We start from the raw sequence: 16,695 nt of genomic DNA on the forward strand, positions 1-16,695 counted from the left end.
GTCAAAAATACCTGGCAAATTCAGCATCTTGCTCTATCATTGCTGTTTGTTTACATTCATCATCCAATTGATGTGTGAATGACTCCATCCAAAGTGCATTAATTACAGATAATATTGAGAGAGGCATATTAACATTTGGCTTAATGGTTTCAGGATATTGCCAATCCTTCCGTCCAAACATTTGGTCTAGCTGTTTAATAAAATCTTTTCCAATGAAAACATTAACAGTTTCTTCAACCAAAGTTGCACTGGTGTTTATTTCATCATCACTTTCAGCATTATTTTCTTGTGCAACAGCGGGTATGCTGATACATGGCATGTTCGCGAATGGATTTGGAATGCTATTTGTAGTATCAATCATTGACAACTTCAGTTCCTCAGTTTTTGTAGGAGCTTCTTGGTGTCCATCTAAAACTATCTCTATTTCTCCAACTTTGTCATCAAGAGAATTACTATGTTGGTCTTGGTAACGAGCCTTTCTGAGGCGAAGTTGGTTTTCTGAATAATGACTATCAGATATAACAATATTCTTTTCAATTTGTCTTTTAAGCTGCATAGAAACCTTTGACAAATTTGCTTCCTTTCTCAACCTTTTAGGGTAATTAAGGACTGTTCTACTTGATGTCGCAACTACTTCTTGGGCTTCTGGTGATGGAAGCCGATCATCAGGCACAATATTATAATCAGCAAGACAAACATTTTTTACTTCGTTTTCATCATCGGATGTAATATAATCTTCTTCTGCAGAAATCAGCTGTTTCTTAGCCATACTATCTCTCGTCATATCGTCATCTATAAGAAGTCCTACAGCCCAATCAACATTTCCTTCACATTCAATATAAAAATCCCTTAAATCACTTGATGAATATTTATTAAACATTTTCCTGAATCTTCTAAACTCTTTTTCATCATATTGGTATTTATGATGCTCAGTGATTAAAATATCATTATTTGTAGATGTACTCTTATCAAACATACGTTTTTCTGGTATTTTTTCAATCTTCATATTAATATAAAAAATGTTAATGTCTCTTGGAATAGCAGTTATAATCTTATAGGGATTTTTATCTGAGATATGACTATCTCCACTTTCCGTAGATGTCCCTGTAGATTTTTTGCTTATTAAAGGCAACTCAGCTTCAACGATAAAATTTTGGTTCAAGTTCTTCTTAGGAATATTGGATTGACTCCAATCATTTGAACCCTGAAACGATGTTAGTGGGAATTCAACTTCAGATATTTTGTCAGTTTCTTTGAGTCTTTGTGGCTTTGATAGAGTAAGCTCGCTAATATTTTCGGGGCTGGAAGCCGGTTTTGATATGTGCGGTTCATCTTCCCAACTTTCTCCATCATCCCATTGCTTTTCCACATCTTGGAATTGCTCAATACTTTTTTGTATTTCTAGATAATTTTCGTCAATAATTGTGTTGTTGACTTCTGAGGAAAATATATCTGATTTTATTTCAGCATTAATAGTAGTAGTAGATGTAAGTTCAACTGCATTATTCTCCTTTAATCCATTTGAAGTGTTTAGGTTTATAGCTTCTCTACCAACATTTGTATTTTGGAAGTTATCTGAGTTTGGATTATTTTCTTCCGCCTCACACTCAACTTTTATAGGTGTGTCAACTTGTGAAGAATTTTCAACAATAGGTGGGAAGTTTCGAAAAACAGGAGATATTGATGGATATTGATGGCTATATTTTTTTATTATGTGTTCTACTGTTATTTTTTCATAATTGTCTAACATTCTTTGAATACTGTGAAGTGGAACGTTATGGCAATTTTTTTGGAAAAGTCTTTGAGCATTTTTTGCCCACGGAGTGTCGGGTTCAACAATATATATCAGGTAACCATTTTTCACACCGTTTTTTACATATGGTTCTATGTCCCAAATATGAATGTTAGTATTATCAATTATAACTGGACTGAAGCCTTTTGACATTGCTTCAAAGGCTTTGTTTTGATTCCATAAATGTGCATCATGCAGGTTCATCTTGTCAAATTTATACACACCTCCAGACATAAAAAAGTCATCAGTACTAAAGACATGTCGATGATATGATTCATTAACAGAGCCAACAGTCATTTGCACCAATTCACGGGCCTTGAAACTTTTTCCACTTCCAGGCGCTCCTCTCATTATTAGCAATAAGCGCCAACCCTCATTAAATTTTGTTATCATTTCTCGAGTTTGTTGGGTCCAAATATTATTTCGCATCGGTATTGATCTGGGTTGCCGCACATTTTGTGTGTTGGGTAAAGTTTTTGATGCTGTATTGATTACTTTTTTAGAAGCAAGAGCATACGATGCAGATGGCTGCGAAACAAATGCAGCTGCGTCGTTTTGTGTATCATTATTTGATGACATTATATTCGTTTCTGATAATGTTTGCTCAGTTGTAACTGGGATAGGGTCTGTCATGTTTATAATTGCATCAGCTGATAAATGCCCTGAAAATAAATAATTTTGGTTAATTAACTAACAAATAAAAATATATGATTACAGTTGTAATCAGATCACTTGACACCAAAATCAGTCAATCCATTTTTGCGTTACAGAAGGACATACTTAAACCGACTAAAATATATAAAATAGAAGCAAAACAAATAACAGTCATAACCTCGAGAGTTTTGAGCAGTCTGTGATAAGTTCTATCAGACTCTTGAATTTAGAAATCTTGTCACAAAATTTAGTTAATGAATTCGAATTACAAATATTTTATGAAACTATGATTTCTTCTTTTCTATTGCTTCTCTGTTGTTAGAAAAACAGGACTTCGTATGCACAGAACAGAAAAAACTAGGAGAAGTGGCATCATGTAATTTTACTATGTGTAAGTTTTGCGGCATAACCTATGCCGCAAAACTTACACAAAAATCATAACTACAAATTTATTTACATTAATTTCGAACTTAATACAATTACGCTAATCTAATATTCTTAAAGTGATCATGAAAACCTCAGAACTTTTTCTTAAATTGCGAAAAAAAAACATAAAAATAAAAATGTTGTCTACAAAGTTCACATGTCAGAAGTGAAACTTCTTTGGAAAATTAATTTTTAAATTTCTTTATATTAATTATCGTAATCTGTTCTCTAAACCAAATGTTTTTGTAAATATTTGTAATTTTTAGATGTTCTACTTACTCGCGGCCACGCGCTAAACCTGCACGATACAACGCTAATAAAGGAAGATGTTCTACTTTTTCATGGCCCCGTGTTAAACCTGCACGATACAACGCTAAGAGTGAAGATGTTCTACTTAACGTAAAACAAAAAACTAAACGTAAAAAAAAAAGTCACTTTTACGATAATCTCAACGACACCTTCTAGGCGGTCGTTGCTATTATCGTTTTATGTTGTAGTTGTGCTTTAATTTTGAGTGTGGAGTCAATTTTATTGAGTCCTTTGGAGTATATTAAATAAATAAACATACGCCAAATATTTAAACATTAAATACTTATTCAACATAATCTTTTTCACTACCAAGTAATTTAAGTCGTTTTATTGATCGTTTATGCGTAGAAAGTAATGCAAATGGCCGTCTGGCAAATAGGAAGTCGACGAGATGGGTTGAGTTACTATTTTTTACATTTTATTTAGTATTATCGTATCGTTTCGAATGTATCGTCGTCGATTATGCGAGTAGACTTCCAGGGTTGATAAAGTATATTACCGATAACGTCTGTTACGTCGAGTACGTCGTTGGCTAAAATAATAATAGGCCAATATTTTTTCTAAGATATAGTTTTATTTAAAAGGATGGACAATATTTACAAATAAAATCAAGACAGCGTACACAAATACTCTTGGAAACTCACAATATCAATACGAGGGGCACACTGAAATGATCGGGAATAGAATATTTCGGATTGAGTTACAGTAAAACCTTTTTTAGAATTTGAATACTGGCCTCTTAGAATCTTAATGACATTCATACAATTAAAAAAAAGTTCAATAACAAAAATTATGTTGGTTTAAAGTTGACACGTCGTTAACAGAAATGGAGCTCAAGCGTGAACATTATTGTGCCACAATTTATCACCATTTTCGTCGCGGCTTATCTCAAGATAAATTTCTCAACGAACTTGTTTCGATATATGATGTTGAAGCACCGAGTCAAACGACAATATACCGCTGGTATGCCGAGTTCCGGCGCGGTCGTGTATCGCTCAGCACTGTTTCTTCTGCAGGTCGACCAAGAACAGCAGTCACGCCTGAAAACATCGCAGCTGTGCGAACTATTATATTAGATGACCGTCATGTGACATACGAGCAGATTCAGGCTGTTATCAGTATCGGAATGAGTGCAATTCAGTCGATATTGCATAATGAGCTGTGTGTAAGAAAGCTTGTTTCCCGCTGGGTTCCCCACAATTTGTCCGAAGAGCAAAAGGCGGCTCGTCTAGCTTAATGCCGAAATACTCTGCAACGCTTCAACGGAGGGAAGTCAAGTTGCAGTAACTTAAATTATTTAGTTCTAAACAAGGAAACTTATGTAAACCATCTTCTGATGTCTGAACATCAGCTCCTAACAAATACCAGCTGTTAAAACTGTAACACTCATATGATTGCGACTGTATTAGTGTATGACCTATTATGAGGAAAATAGATATATTATTATAACTAAAGAATAAATAAAATATTAAAAGATACACTGACCTGTAATTGTCATTATAATAGTAATAATTTACAATGGCAATGGGGCAATCATATATCGCGATAGATAACTTGATAAGAGATGACCGATACCTTTAAAATCAATTAGAGCTATAAAGAAAACGTATCGAACGGGACATGATTCGTTAGAACTTTACAATAGACACGCACCTTTGTAATAGACCCAAAAATATCCCACTTTTTCGTCAATAGCGGCAAACCTCAAATTGGTGTTTGAATCATCTAATTCGATAAATAATTTTGGAAGTTGCATTGCCATGATAATAGTATCACATGAGTGTTTTAATACCTAATTATCAACAGTTGCATACAAGACTTTATCTACACCCAGAATATGAATCCTCTAAAAGATTCTGAAACAGTTAGCTTACTGCTAACATTAACACAGCCAGTCCTAGTAGTAACCTAATATCATCCACATATTATCCGGCGGTGTGCTGTCAAAACTTGAATCTCTCATTTTTTCAAGAAAAATGGCGGGGTTTCGAATAACCTACTTTTTTACGGCGCGCCCCGTTCTGGGCACCTATTACGAAAATCGAAATACGTAGTTTCGGTCCGAAACGAAAGAACGACGAACTTCGATTTAAATCCTATTACCAAAGTACTTCGGATCCGTATAGTGCAGACGTAATTCGTTTCGGAACTATAGACATAAAAAAATTGTACAAAGATGATATGAATGTACAAACTTATATTACCGGTAAATCGTGCCAAAACCGATAACAAATTAGAAATTTACAAATAAGTTTTTCGTTATGTTAACATGTATTTAAATAATGGAATTGCTTTATATTCCGTTTAAGTTATCTATTTAAAAAATAATCCTATTTTACTGCAAGAAAATATGCTTTATTAGTTAAATTAAATTTGACGTATCATGTCATCTATTGCATTATATTTTTATTTAGTCTGTGGTAGTTTAACATACATTCGCGGTTTTTTAGTTTAAATTTTTTCAGAAGTAAAGTGAAAGTTATATATATGCGAGTAAGTATTATTTAGAATAGAATAGAATAGAATAGAAACATTTATAGTGGCTTTATTAGTATAATCTCTTCACAAAGTTTTTCAAATAAAGTATGATTATGGCGATAATTCATAACAATTTAGGGAATCAACCATCGGGAATTTGTTTATTTAATAAATATTGCCGGAGTCGACGTCGCTCTCTTGCTCTTTCAAGGTTTTCTTCGTACAAGAAGACCTCTTCGTACATTAAAAAACGTGCCATTTTATAATAAAATAAATATGTTTTATCTAAAACGAAACATATAAGTCTGTCGTTAAAAGTGACGTTGTTGTTACGACCATAACAATGTCAAACAACGAAAACGTATGTGTCGAGTGAATTTAGGAATAAGCTAAACGAAAGACAAAATGTCTAATCTCGAACTTCGTTTCGATCTTCGGATTCGAAACACATTCGTAATATAAAAATGTACGATCCGTCAACCGAAACTTCGTATTTCGATTTTCGTAATAGGGCTCCTGGTCCCGTGTGGAACGCGCGTAAACGAAAATGTTCTTTTTTTGAAATTCATACAGATACCACGCATCGAACAAATAAGAATGTTTCTTTTTGTTGAAACTCTTTGCGCATGAAGGGATCGAAAAAAAAACCAAGGAATGTTGTTATGAAATTCAGTACAACATTACAACACTCGTTTGGATGATGTAATGGTTATTACCACATTGGGTGTTTTAATGTGGGTAATAAGCTGTTTCAGAATCTTTAATAGAGGATTTAAAGCATGGGTGTAGATATTTAAGTTAATTTACTACCCTACGGTAGGCAGTCTACGGATTGCATATACGAAGCAAGCAGCGTTTCATACAACTTATGTCTTATACTGTGCCTGTCTTGCTAGCATACTAATGCACGCCCCTGATAGCAATACTTATAATTATTATTGTACCTACAATGTATAATTATGTAGTTGGCAAATATATCTATACATATATATATATATATATGTATAGATATATATATGTATCGTATATATATATGTATATATATATATATATATGTATAGATATATATATATATATATATAAAAATAAATAAATCTATACTAATATTATAAAGCTGTAGTGTTTGTTTGTTTGTTTGAACGCGCTAATCTTTGGTACTACTGGTCCGATTTGAATGATTCTTTCAGTGTTGGGTAGTCCATTTATCGAGGAAGGCTGTGTTTTTGGGTGTCTATAAACTATCGCGTGAATTATACTTTATATGGCACAACCACGTTTGCCGGGTCAGCTAGTATATAAATATAGAAAGTTTTTATTTATATTTACGCCAAATTATCACAATACCAATAGTTAACTGTTATAGTAACAAAATTTTGTTATATATGTTCGAAGTAGTTTTTTTTGCCGCATTTGCCAACTATGGCTGTCCAACAAAAAAAAGTTTTGAGAAATCATTTTTAATGTATTTTTTATTCAACTATCAAAATTATCCTGAACGACTATTCTACACAAATAATAAAATCGTAAAAATAAAAAACTATAAATAATTGTTTCTTAAAGAGAACTCATTTCCGCAAACAACACGAAAGCCAAAAAGGTATTTTAAAGAATATCAGTGTGTATGTCCGGGCTAAACGAAAAAACTACTAAATAGATTTCTTATTTAGTATGAATAAATAATAAGAAATCGGGACTGCTTCATAGCATCTTGACGCGCGGGCAACAGCTACACCCTATAAATTTTGATTCCCTTGAGAATGTCGAAATATACGTATAATATAAATATAATATATATATAAACTAGCTGACCCGACAGACGTTGTTCTGTATATAATAAATAAAATAATGTATTTACATGAATTTGTCAATAATATATCATAACATCAAAAATTACTTCGTAAAATATGCACCCTGCTGTCGTAATGAAATTGTTTCACAGCAGAACTGTCAAACCGTGCGTCAATATATTCTCTCATAGAAATTATGTATGGACACATCAAAGGAAAAACAAATTTGTTGTTTTAAGGTGTACGCGCGTGTTATATCATTGTCTTGTAACCCATAACACAGGCTATATATGCTTAACTTGGGGCAAGATAATTTGTGTAAAAAGTGTGTCAATATTATTATATACGTTACTGAGGCAAACGTTTATTTGAATTTAATTTTTTTTTGCGGTATCTTTTTTACGTTAACCTATATACATTTGATTTTTTCACAGCTTCAATTTCACGCTTTCCCGAGATAAAGGGTCTTGATAGACAGAACTAGTACGTTTCTAAATAATTTAGTTAAAAAGTGGGTAGTTAAATTAGCTAAGTACTTGAGCCCCAAAAAAGCTATTGTAATGTTGTATCAACAACAAATAAATCATTTCATTTCATTTCATTTCAACATTTAAATTAATAAAAAAATACTTAACATCACCATTTTAATACAAATAATAGCCAAGTTAGCCTATAACAAGATCGACAAATCACACAAAGCAGCAACCTTTCACGCACATGGGCCAGAATGACTCATGAATTTAATATAAATTTAATAAAGTTTAAGAAACAAAGATATTTATAAGTACTACGTGCTATGTGCGTACGTAGAGGAAGTCGCGGGTATCAGCTATTTTCAATAATTTAACTATCAAAACTATATACAAGTAACAATAAATGATTTATAACAATAGGGCAGTCGGGTGACCAGCAGCCAGCACGTCAGACACTTTCTACTGCCCCAACAAGAAGTGCCCAATAGCTGAGAGCAATTCGTAACAGTTACACTACTACCAACCTTAATAATACGAAACTACCAACTCATAATAAAGTGACATCACTAAGATTTTGCATGTGATTATATAATATTACAATTACTAAAAATATACTAAATATAATAACTAAAACAATATAATATTCACAGGTTATAAATTATTCTATTAATATTATCATAACTGAACGTTGGTACTAATTGGAACGTCAAATAACCACTACAATCCTTACTTTATATAAAATATCTGGACGACCCAGTCTTGCTCGGATTTTTAAGAATTTACGCAACTTAAACAAAAAAAAACTAATAAGACATCTAGATTCGAACCGGGGTCTTCTGCTTTCCGGATCACCCAATGTCCCATCTGAGCTATTATAGTCATGTATATAGTGACGAAATTTACCTTTGTATTCTAATGTTATTGTACCTGTTTCTCATTAAAACACGGATAAAACTACATTTTTTTTAATTTAAACCTATCTAGATCGATTTCTCGCCCCCGAAACTACCTGTATACTAAATTTCATGTATATAAATCGTTGGAGCCGTTTCCGATATTTATTAAATGAAATTCAATAATTATTATTTTTGGAGTGTAATAAATCTTGCAACCCTATAGCAGTTTTGTGGTAGAACAGAATAATATACAAATCGCGATACAAAAATTGTGTTTATTGCATCTGCCTGCTGACTACAGTTGTCTATTACAAGATGGGTGAAGCTAAATAAATTAGTAATCGTTGATTTACTTTTGAAAAAACCATAAGCACTAAAGTTGTTTTTAATAGCTGTAGTGACATGCTCATCTACTAGGCTTTCGAAAACCTTTGACACTATGCTTAAAATTGAAATTGGTCGATAATTACAATTATACACGGAGTTATTGGATCCTTTTTTGAAGATGGGCACAACTTTTGCTTCTTTTCATTTGTCTAGAAAAAAACCGGTGCTCAAGGAATAATTATAAATGAGAGCTAATGGAACAGAGAGAACTTAAGAACACCTATTGAAGAGGAGTGGAGGTATTTTGGAGGGAGACCGCTACCTTTGGAACAATCAAGTCTTTTTTTTTTATTTATAGTTGCAATTTATAGGCAACCTACCGCTAATACATTGCGTACTCCCGAAACGTTCATTTAAATTAGTTTTAAATTATTAAAACTATCGCGAGTCATTATAAAATTATCTTTTAATACGGCTTTACTCACGTTTTTGTCGGTGTCGGTACCGACTAGTTTCGGACCATTCAAGGAAAGTGTGGTGAGTGGAGATAAAATAAGTTTTAACAAAAACCACGTGCAGAATCGTGCGGTGGGATTTTAGGCTATAAAAGGAAAGTCAAACGAGAATGGGACCTTTGGGCCTGATGGTTAACAAGTTTAATATATACTTTAAAAAAAGGGTATTTTTTTCTGATGTAAAATACAAAAAACTAACGCATTTTGCAATCTACAAACCGAAAAAACATTAAAATAAAGAAAATCGATTAAAATGTAATCAAATGAATATTTAATCGATTAAAATAACATTAAGATCTAGTTCTTTTATTTCAATAATATTAGTTAGGTGCTTAGTTTATGTTCGAATGACCATATTATTATGAATAAAATATATTATTTTCTCAGGAAAAAACAGAACTGAGCAACTAATTTATTATCAGAAATCGATCAATAAATCGATTTACTTATACTATTAACATATTTTGAGTTGTGTTTTTGCTACAAACTTATTTTCTCAATATTTACACGTATTTTTTTTCTTTCCATCCAATTTATAATTGTTAAGGTTTCATCTTTTACAACTGTATTATGATTTATTGATGGGTTAAAGGATAGGCATTAGAAGAGAAATGTAGTCCGTAAAAACTATGCAATTTCGTAATGAAGAATTTGGTAAATCATTTATAATATATAGTAGAAATAATAAAGGTCCTAGATTATTGCCCTGTGGTACACCTGAATATGAATAAGTCCAATTGGATTCATTTCTCTTCAGTTCAATTACGATGTTCATGTGCAAATCTTAATCGAGCTTGTCTGTGAGCTGCAGACAGTTTGGACCATTTGCTGGTCTAAAAGGGCTACCTTTTCTTTAAACCTAATTCTTATTGTTCGTACACTCACGTTTACTCTACGCACTGCAATCAGCTCTGCTTTGATGTTTACTGACGTGAGGAAACAAATCGTAGTGAAGTTGAAACAATAAATCGGTCCTTACGACGGGTGCCAAAGAATTGATTTATTAACAACTGGCTTATCAACAATTAATGAGGGTATTAGACTCATTGAACACATCTTTGATGCCTGGGAAGAGTCACAGCATGCATTGGGCATTTTTTGTGATTTGTCCAAAGCATTTTGCATCTTTTGACCTGTCCAGCATTATAATCATGTGTTTTAGGGGGCCCAGTGAGTTGTAGCACAGGTATTAATTAGCTATTTCAAGCACCAGTTTCTCACAATTAAAACAATATCTAAATATGGATATTAATAAACTGTGTATATACTATGTGATTGTAAGAGAAAATAAATATATTTTGAAATTTGAAAATTTGACTGTGTCCACTGTGAAACTTTACTCCTAAAATTAAAGCATTATGGAGTAAAAAATACAGCCCTAAATCTGTTAAAAACATGTTTACGGGAAAGAGTTCAAATAGTCAATATAAATGGTAAATGATCTTTGGGTAAACCTGTAGGAATAGGTGTTTTATTCTCGGTCCTTTCTTGTTTCTTGTATATATGAAAGATTTACTTTTTGTAGTAGAGTATAGCCATGATTGTATTGTTTGCTGATTATACTTCACTTATTTTTAAAGTGAAGCGACATGCAGCTATTGATTGTGAGGTAAACAATGCACTCTCAAGGATAGTTTCTTTGTTTGAGACATGTTTCAAATAATTACACCACATACAGCGGAGGTACTTACAAATGACCAGAGAATGGAACTTGTGAACACTACCGTCATGGATATCACGTTAGATAAATAGTTTCAGTGGGGTCCACATATCGCGCAACTACCAGATAGACCTAGCTCTGCGGCATACGCCTTCAGAAAGATTAGAAAGTACACAAATGTTGCCATTGCTAGATTAGTGTACTTCAGTTCACTTCAGTCATGACATACGGAATTTAATGTCGGGTCATGCTTATTTAAAGATTTAAATAATATGACTGTTCATTGTCAGTACATATATGAAAATTTAATATATGTTCAAAGAAATGGTCACCTTTTTGCTCTAAATAGTGATTTTCATTTTTATAACACTAGAAATAAGGGATTGCACTAACTAATTCTAATTGTAACTAATTCTAGTAGGCTTCATAAGATACACAATAGCTTAATGGGTAAATGTATACACTTTTATAATAAAGTCCCACCCACTGTTCAGGCATTATCTAAAAATAAATTTAAGTGTTTTATTAAAAAATGGCTCTGTTGTAAGTCCTACTACTCCACTACTCCACAGCTGAATATGATTATTTTTAGCAATAATAATGACAGTACAATATACAAATATTTTATGAAAAAGAGCACAAAAAAGAGAGAGTTTCTTGCGCCGCTTCTTCTCTCTCAGAGCACCATTTGTTTCCGAAGTGGTGGTAGTGTTAGAATAGACATCTAAACAATTCCAAAGGAATCAATTTTGAGAAAATAAATGCCTTTAAACTTTGTGAAGAGTGAAGAGAATGAGAAAAAGAGTGAAGTCTACAACTTCACTCTTTTCCAAGAAATACCTGTGCATATGCCAATTTTTTAATATCTACATTATTTGTGGGAATAAATTCTTGTATAAAGCTATATAATAAGTAGAAATTACACAGAAAGAATAGGTGCTATCATACAATTTGATTAAGTATTAGTGCATTATTGTTTTTTGACATGATCAATCTAACACTCCAGTTAAAAACTGTTTGTGTGAAAGCTCAAGTGAAAAGCCTGCACAACTATACAAAATATTTTTGCCCCTACTTTCCTATGCTCCACAACTTTGACAGCTGGAAATCTTTCAATATTTTTATTCATATTGGAAAAATTTTCATATCTGTGACACAAAATAAGATCTTACCTAATGCCTTAAGTAACTAGTGCCTCATGCACTTCACCTAAAAATCAACCATAGTGTTCCAATGCTGCCACATGTACAAAATTACATATTAATTCAACCTAATTATGGTTCAAAAGATCCCAAAGAAAACCCAAGAAGATACTGTGGTTCGTAAAGGTGGCAGGGCTTGAAGACGAGCTATAAGTATGAGTAGCGAACACAATAGTCAATTTTGATGCGATAATCAATAGGAATAGATTAATAGGGTGGCTATTCATTCATTTATTCATTCTTCAAACAATAATAATAATAAAGAAAACCCAAAGCCTATGCAGCAAGCATTAATGTAAATAAAATTCCTTTCTTAATAAACTTCATCCTGCCCACCTAACATTTCAAATAACTCAACTTTCCACATAGATAGAAATTACTCAGGCTAGGTCGGGTGAATATGAAAGATGATCAAGTAGTATTTTTGGTGATTGACGTTGATGAGCAATCTTTTGATTTTATTTTGACTTTGAGTATTTAGAACCTATCATCTTGAATAGCAGCCATAACATCAGTGGGCCAGTAAGTTAAGGTATTATTTTGAAAGAAAAAATTATAAAAGCTAGTTTGCCTCCCCATCACTCATGTTACACAGTTCTTATATTTGTTGTGCATATACAGAGCCCGTAACTGGTGCTACATTATTGAGATAATCAATAATGACCACCCATCCCAGAAAAGAGAGCCCATGATCTTTCCAGTCAAATGGTTGAAGGTGATGGTATCTTCCAAGTCATTTGTATAGTTTTAAGTGTATAGTTTATTACAGATATTTGTGACCAAAAATTCTAAACAAAAATTAAAAACAAGATACATTCTAAAATCAAAAACAGATGCATACTTAAATGAATGTTGGAAGATTTATTTTTAATAATTTTAAAATATTGATGAACCAAGACAAAATTATCCTTAATAATATATCATAATTATTCAATGCTTGTTAGGGTTAACCAGAGAAAGATGCTTATGTATCATTCTGAATTCATATTGAATATTTTAGTAACTTTATTTTTACTCTAGATATTTTCAGAAAAAAAATTGATAATGGCTAACTTCAGGTTCCAGTATTTAAACTCATCAGTTATTTTACCATTTCTGATGCTTATTCTTTAAAGAATATCTTCTGCAGCTGTCTGGTTTTAATTAGGCCAAATCCAGTAATAAAGTCTTTACTGATTTCTCCCTTTTCTTAACCCTAGATAGCTAAGGTTTGTCAAAACGAAGAACAGTGAATATATATATCGCCATATTTTTTTAAACGTCACACGCACCTACATGCGGTGTCGAACCAACTCAATCCGAGCCAAGCTGTGTCAAACGGTGGTCGTGACTTGGTGCTAAGTTGTATAGTTTTTGAAATACCTAGTACTTAGTTGTCATTTTGACGAATGGTTAGCTTTTGTGTTACTTTTAGTGATTATTATTTGTGTTGACTTTTCCTAATTGTGTTTTAGTTATTGTGTTTACAGTGAATAATGGCTAGGAGATCGTTCATAACCAACAAGGAAATAGCTCAAGCATTGAATGACGAAGATTATATGCCAAAAACTGAGGAATCTGACAGCATATGTGAAGATAGAGTATTGATGGATGACTCTGCTATTATACAAACCAAAGCCAAGCAAAATGTTTACTTGCTCTCTTCTTGTGATGTAGAAGGAACTATCAATTTGTCATCCAAAAAGCCTAGCATGATAGATTTCTACAATGCTACAAAAGGAGGCGTGGATACTTTTGACAAATGTGTTCGAACATGTTGTGTAACCGCAAAACCAATTGATGGCCGATGTGTTTATTTTACAACATGTTGGATATATCGGCTATCAATTCATATACATTATTTATTGCCACAACATTAAAGTGTCTGGAGGTAAACCACTACTCCGCATAAAGTTGTTGCATGAAAAGCTAAACGAACCGTGGCTAAAACATCGGCTGGAAATATCAATGATGCCGCTAAGACTGAAAGAAATTATAAGAGAAGTGTTCGGCACGAGTTTTGAGGAAACTGCTAAATTCCAAAGTTGCGACCAAATTCCACCAGGTTCAGAAACTCAAGTAGTTCCAGAAAATGCCACAATATCAAAAAGAAAGAGCTGCAGCTTATATTCAAACAAAAAAAGGCCTTTGACTAAAAATTATTGTCATAGCTGCAAAGTTCCCATTTGTGGTGAACATAAAGAAATAATAATTAAATTAAGTATTTTTGTGCAATTTGCACAGATATCCAATCTGTGCAAATTGCACAAAAATACTTAATTTAATTATTATTACTACTACTTTCGTATGATCTCTTTACTAAACTTGAATTAAACTTTAGTTTTTATGAATAAAAGTTTCTATATTTGTTCATATAATGTTAAGTGCCTTTTTTTAATCTCTTGAAACTATATGCTATTAAGATATGTTATTGTGTACTTTAAACTTTGATAAGCATTAACTTTTGATTTAAATATCCTTAATTTATATCCTACAAATATTTAATAATTAATTAACTCATACAATGAAATAGTTGCTAATATTTAAATATGTATTTTAAAAGTGTTCGTCATAAAGTTGAATAGTTAGCTTCTCAGTCACATCTAGTAACATTAGCTATCTAGGGTTAAAGTCAATTCCAGTATATTGTGCAAAATTATAACTTTTAAGAATAATACCAACCTATTTATAATCTGTCCTGTTTGCCAATTGTGCTATTACTAGTTGTGTATCTACAAGTTACATCATATTTATTTATTATGTACAAATTTGCAATTTGAGAGCTGGATTATATTTGTTGCATCATATATTTCCAGTAGCTAAACCATCAGCACTGGGCGCTGTATGCCAAAGGACAAACAATCAATAAAGATGTGATCCAGAGACTGAACTTGTTCCTTATTACAATAGTCACAATAAGGAAAGGAGACGATGTTCTTGTGATTAAGGTGAAAAGTCTATCGAAAATGATCATTTCATGTAATTGTAGTAAAAATGTTTTGGATCTGGATCCTCCAACAAAGCATACAGCCTTATTCAAATTCTGTACAATATATTAATATCTTCCCCAAAGAAGTCATACCTCGTTTTAGATTACAATATCCGGACGACCGAGCCTTGCTCGGATTTTTAAGAATGTACAAAACTTGAACAAAAAAAACTAATAGGACATCTGGATTCGAACCGGGGTCTTCTGCTTTCCGGATCACCCAATGTCCCATCTGAGCTAGAATAGTCTTGTATATAGTGGCGAAATTTACCTTTGTATTCTAATGTTATTGTAGCTGTTTCTCATTCAAACATGATTTATCACCCCCGAAATCCCCTGCATACTTAATTTTATGAAAATCGTTGGAGCCGTTTCCGAGATTCAGATTATATATATATATATACAAGAATTGCTCGTTTAAAGATATAAGATATTATAACTTCAGATTCATTACACCTCAATTGTAATAATTTTTAATGCAATAGTTCAGTGTTTTAAGAAAGGAGTACTGTCAAGATGAGAGTTCTAGAACTAACTAAAAAAATTTACTAAAATGATATCTATTTTTTTCCTTTAGAGAACTAAATAACACTTACAATCTCCGTCATAGCACTCCAAAAACCGTTGTTCACCATAACCATGACATACTGAACCAAAACATCACTTTTAAGTTTTGTGTGGGCGTAGCTGCCTCGCAATAAATATCAATAAACCAGCACGGAACACTTTAGTCTAACAAGGCCTTATATATATATTATAATCTAATAATAATGGCTTAAGCCATTACTGATTATTGGTTCCACTCACTATTTACCAATAATTAAAAGGGTGATTATTATTTGCACTTGTAGTTAAGTAGTAAAATTTATAATTGATTTTAATTAGTAATTACCTGTTATATTCTATTACGAAAACAATTTCCATTTACTGAGATTTTGAGAGTTTGACATTTTAAAATTGATTTTTTTTTGGGATTTTATGACCTGGTAACTAAGACCTTTAAGTCAAGTCTTTTTTTTTCATTATCTAAATATGTATTCTTTTCATTCCACAGTTCATTTATCACTTCACTTTATTTTATATTGTTAGAATTGTGTTCTTAATATATTTATATAATGGTTTATAACTTCTTTTGTCTTTTAATAACTGATCAAGTGGAGGCGGGCGGGATGAAGAATCACTTAAAATCTTAGACCCACTGATTTCAC

At 32.3% G+C, this 16,695-nt stretch overlaps 1 protein-coding gene across 4 annotated transcripts in view; it reads right to left on the reverse strand.

The window, feature by feature from the left end:
* The window catches only part of LOC126975191 (NEDD4-binding protein 2), a 48,652-nt gene extending 32,193 nt beyond the window's left edge, over positions 1 to 16,459 (reverse strand). For 2 of the 4 annotated variants that reach the window (XR_007731668.1, XM_050822954.1), the window contains exons 1-2: positions 16,084 to 16,368; positions 12 to 2,454 (exon numbers count right to left, since the gene is read on the reverse strand). Coding sequence is in view for 3 of the 4 variants with exons in the window: in XM_050822954.1 (XP_050678911.1) it covers positions 12 to 2,425 (2,414 nt within the window). In the remaining variant the exon portion in view is untranslated. The other 2 variants (XM_050822955.1, XM_050822956.1) reach the window with 2 other exon arrangements.
* Between the last annotated feature and the right edge of the window lie 236 nt (positions 16,460 to 16,695).

This window comes from Leptidea sinapis, chromosome 35, assembly GCF_905404315.1.
Source record: "Leptidea sinapis chromosome 35, ilLepSina1.1, whole genome shotgun sequence".
NCBI lineage: Eukaryota > Metazoa > Arthropoda > Insecta > Lepidoptera > Pieridae > Leptidea > Leptidea sinapis.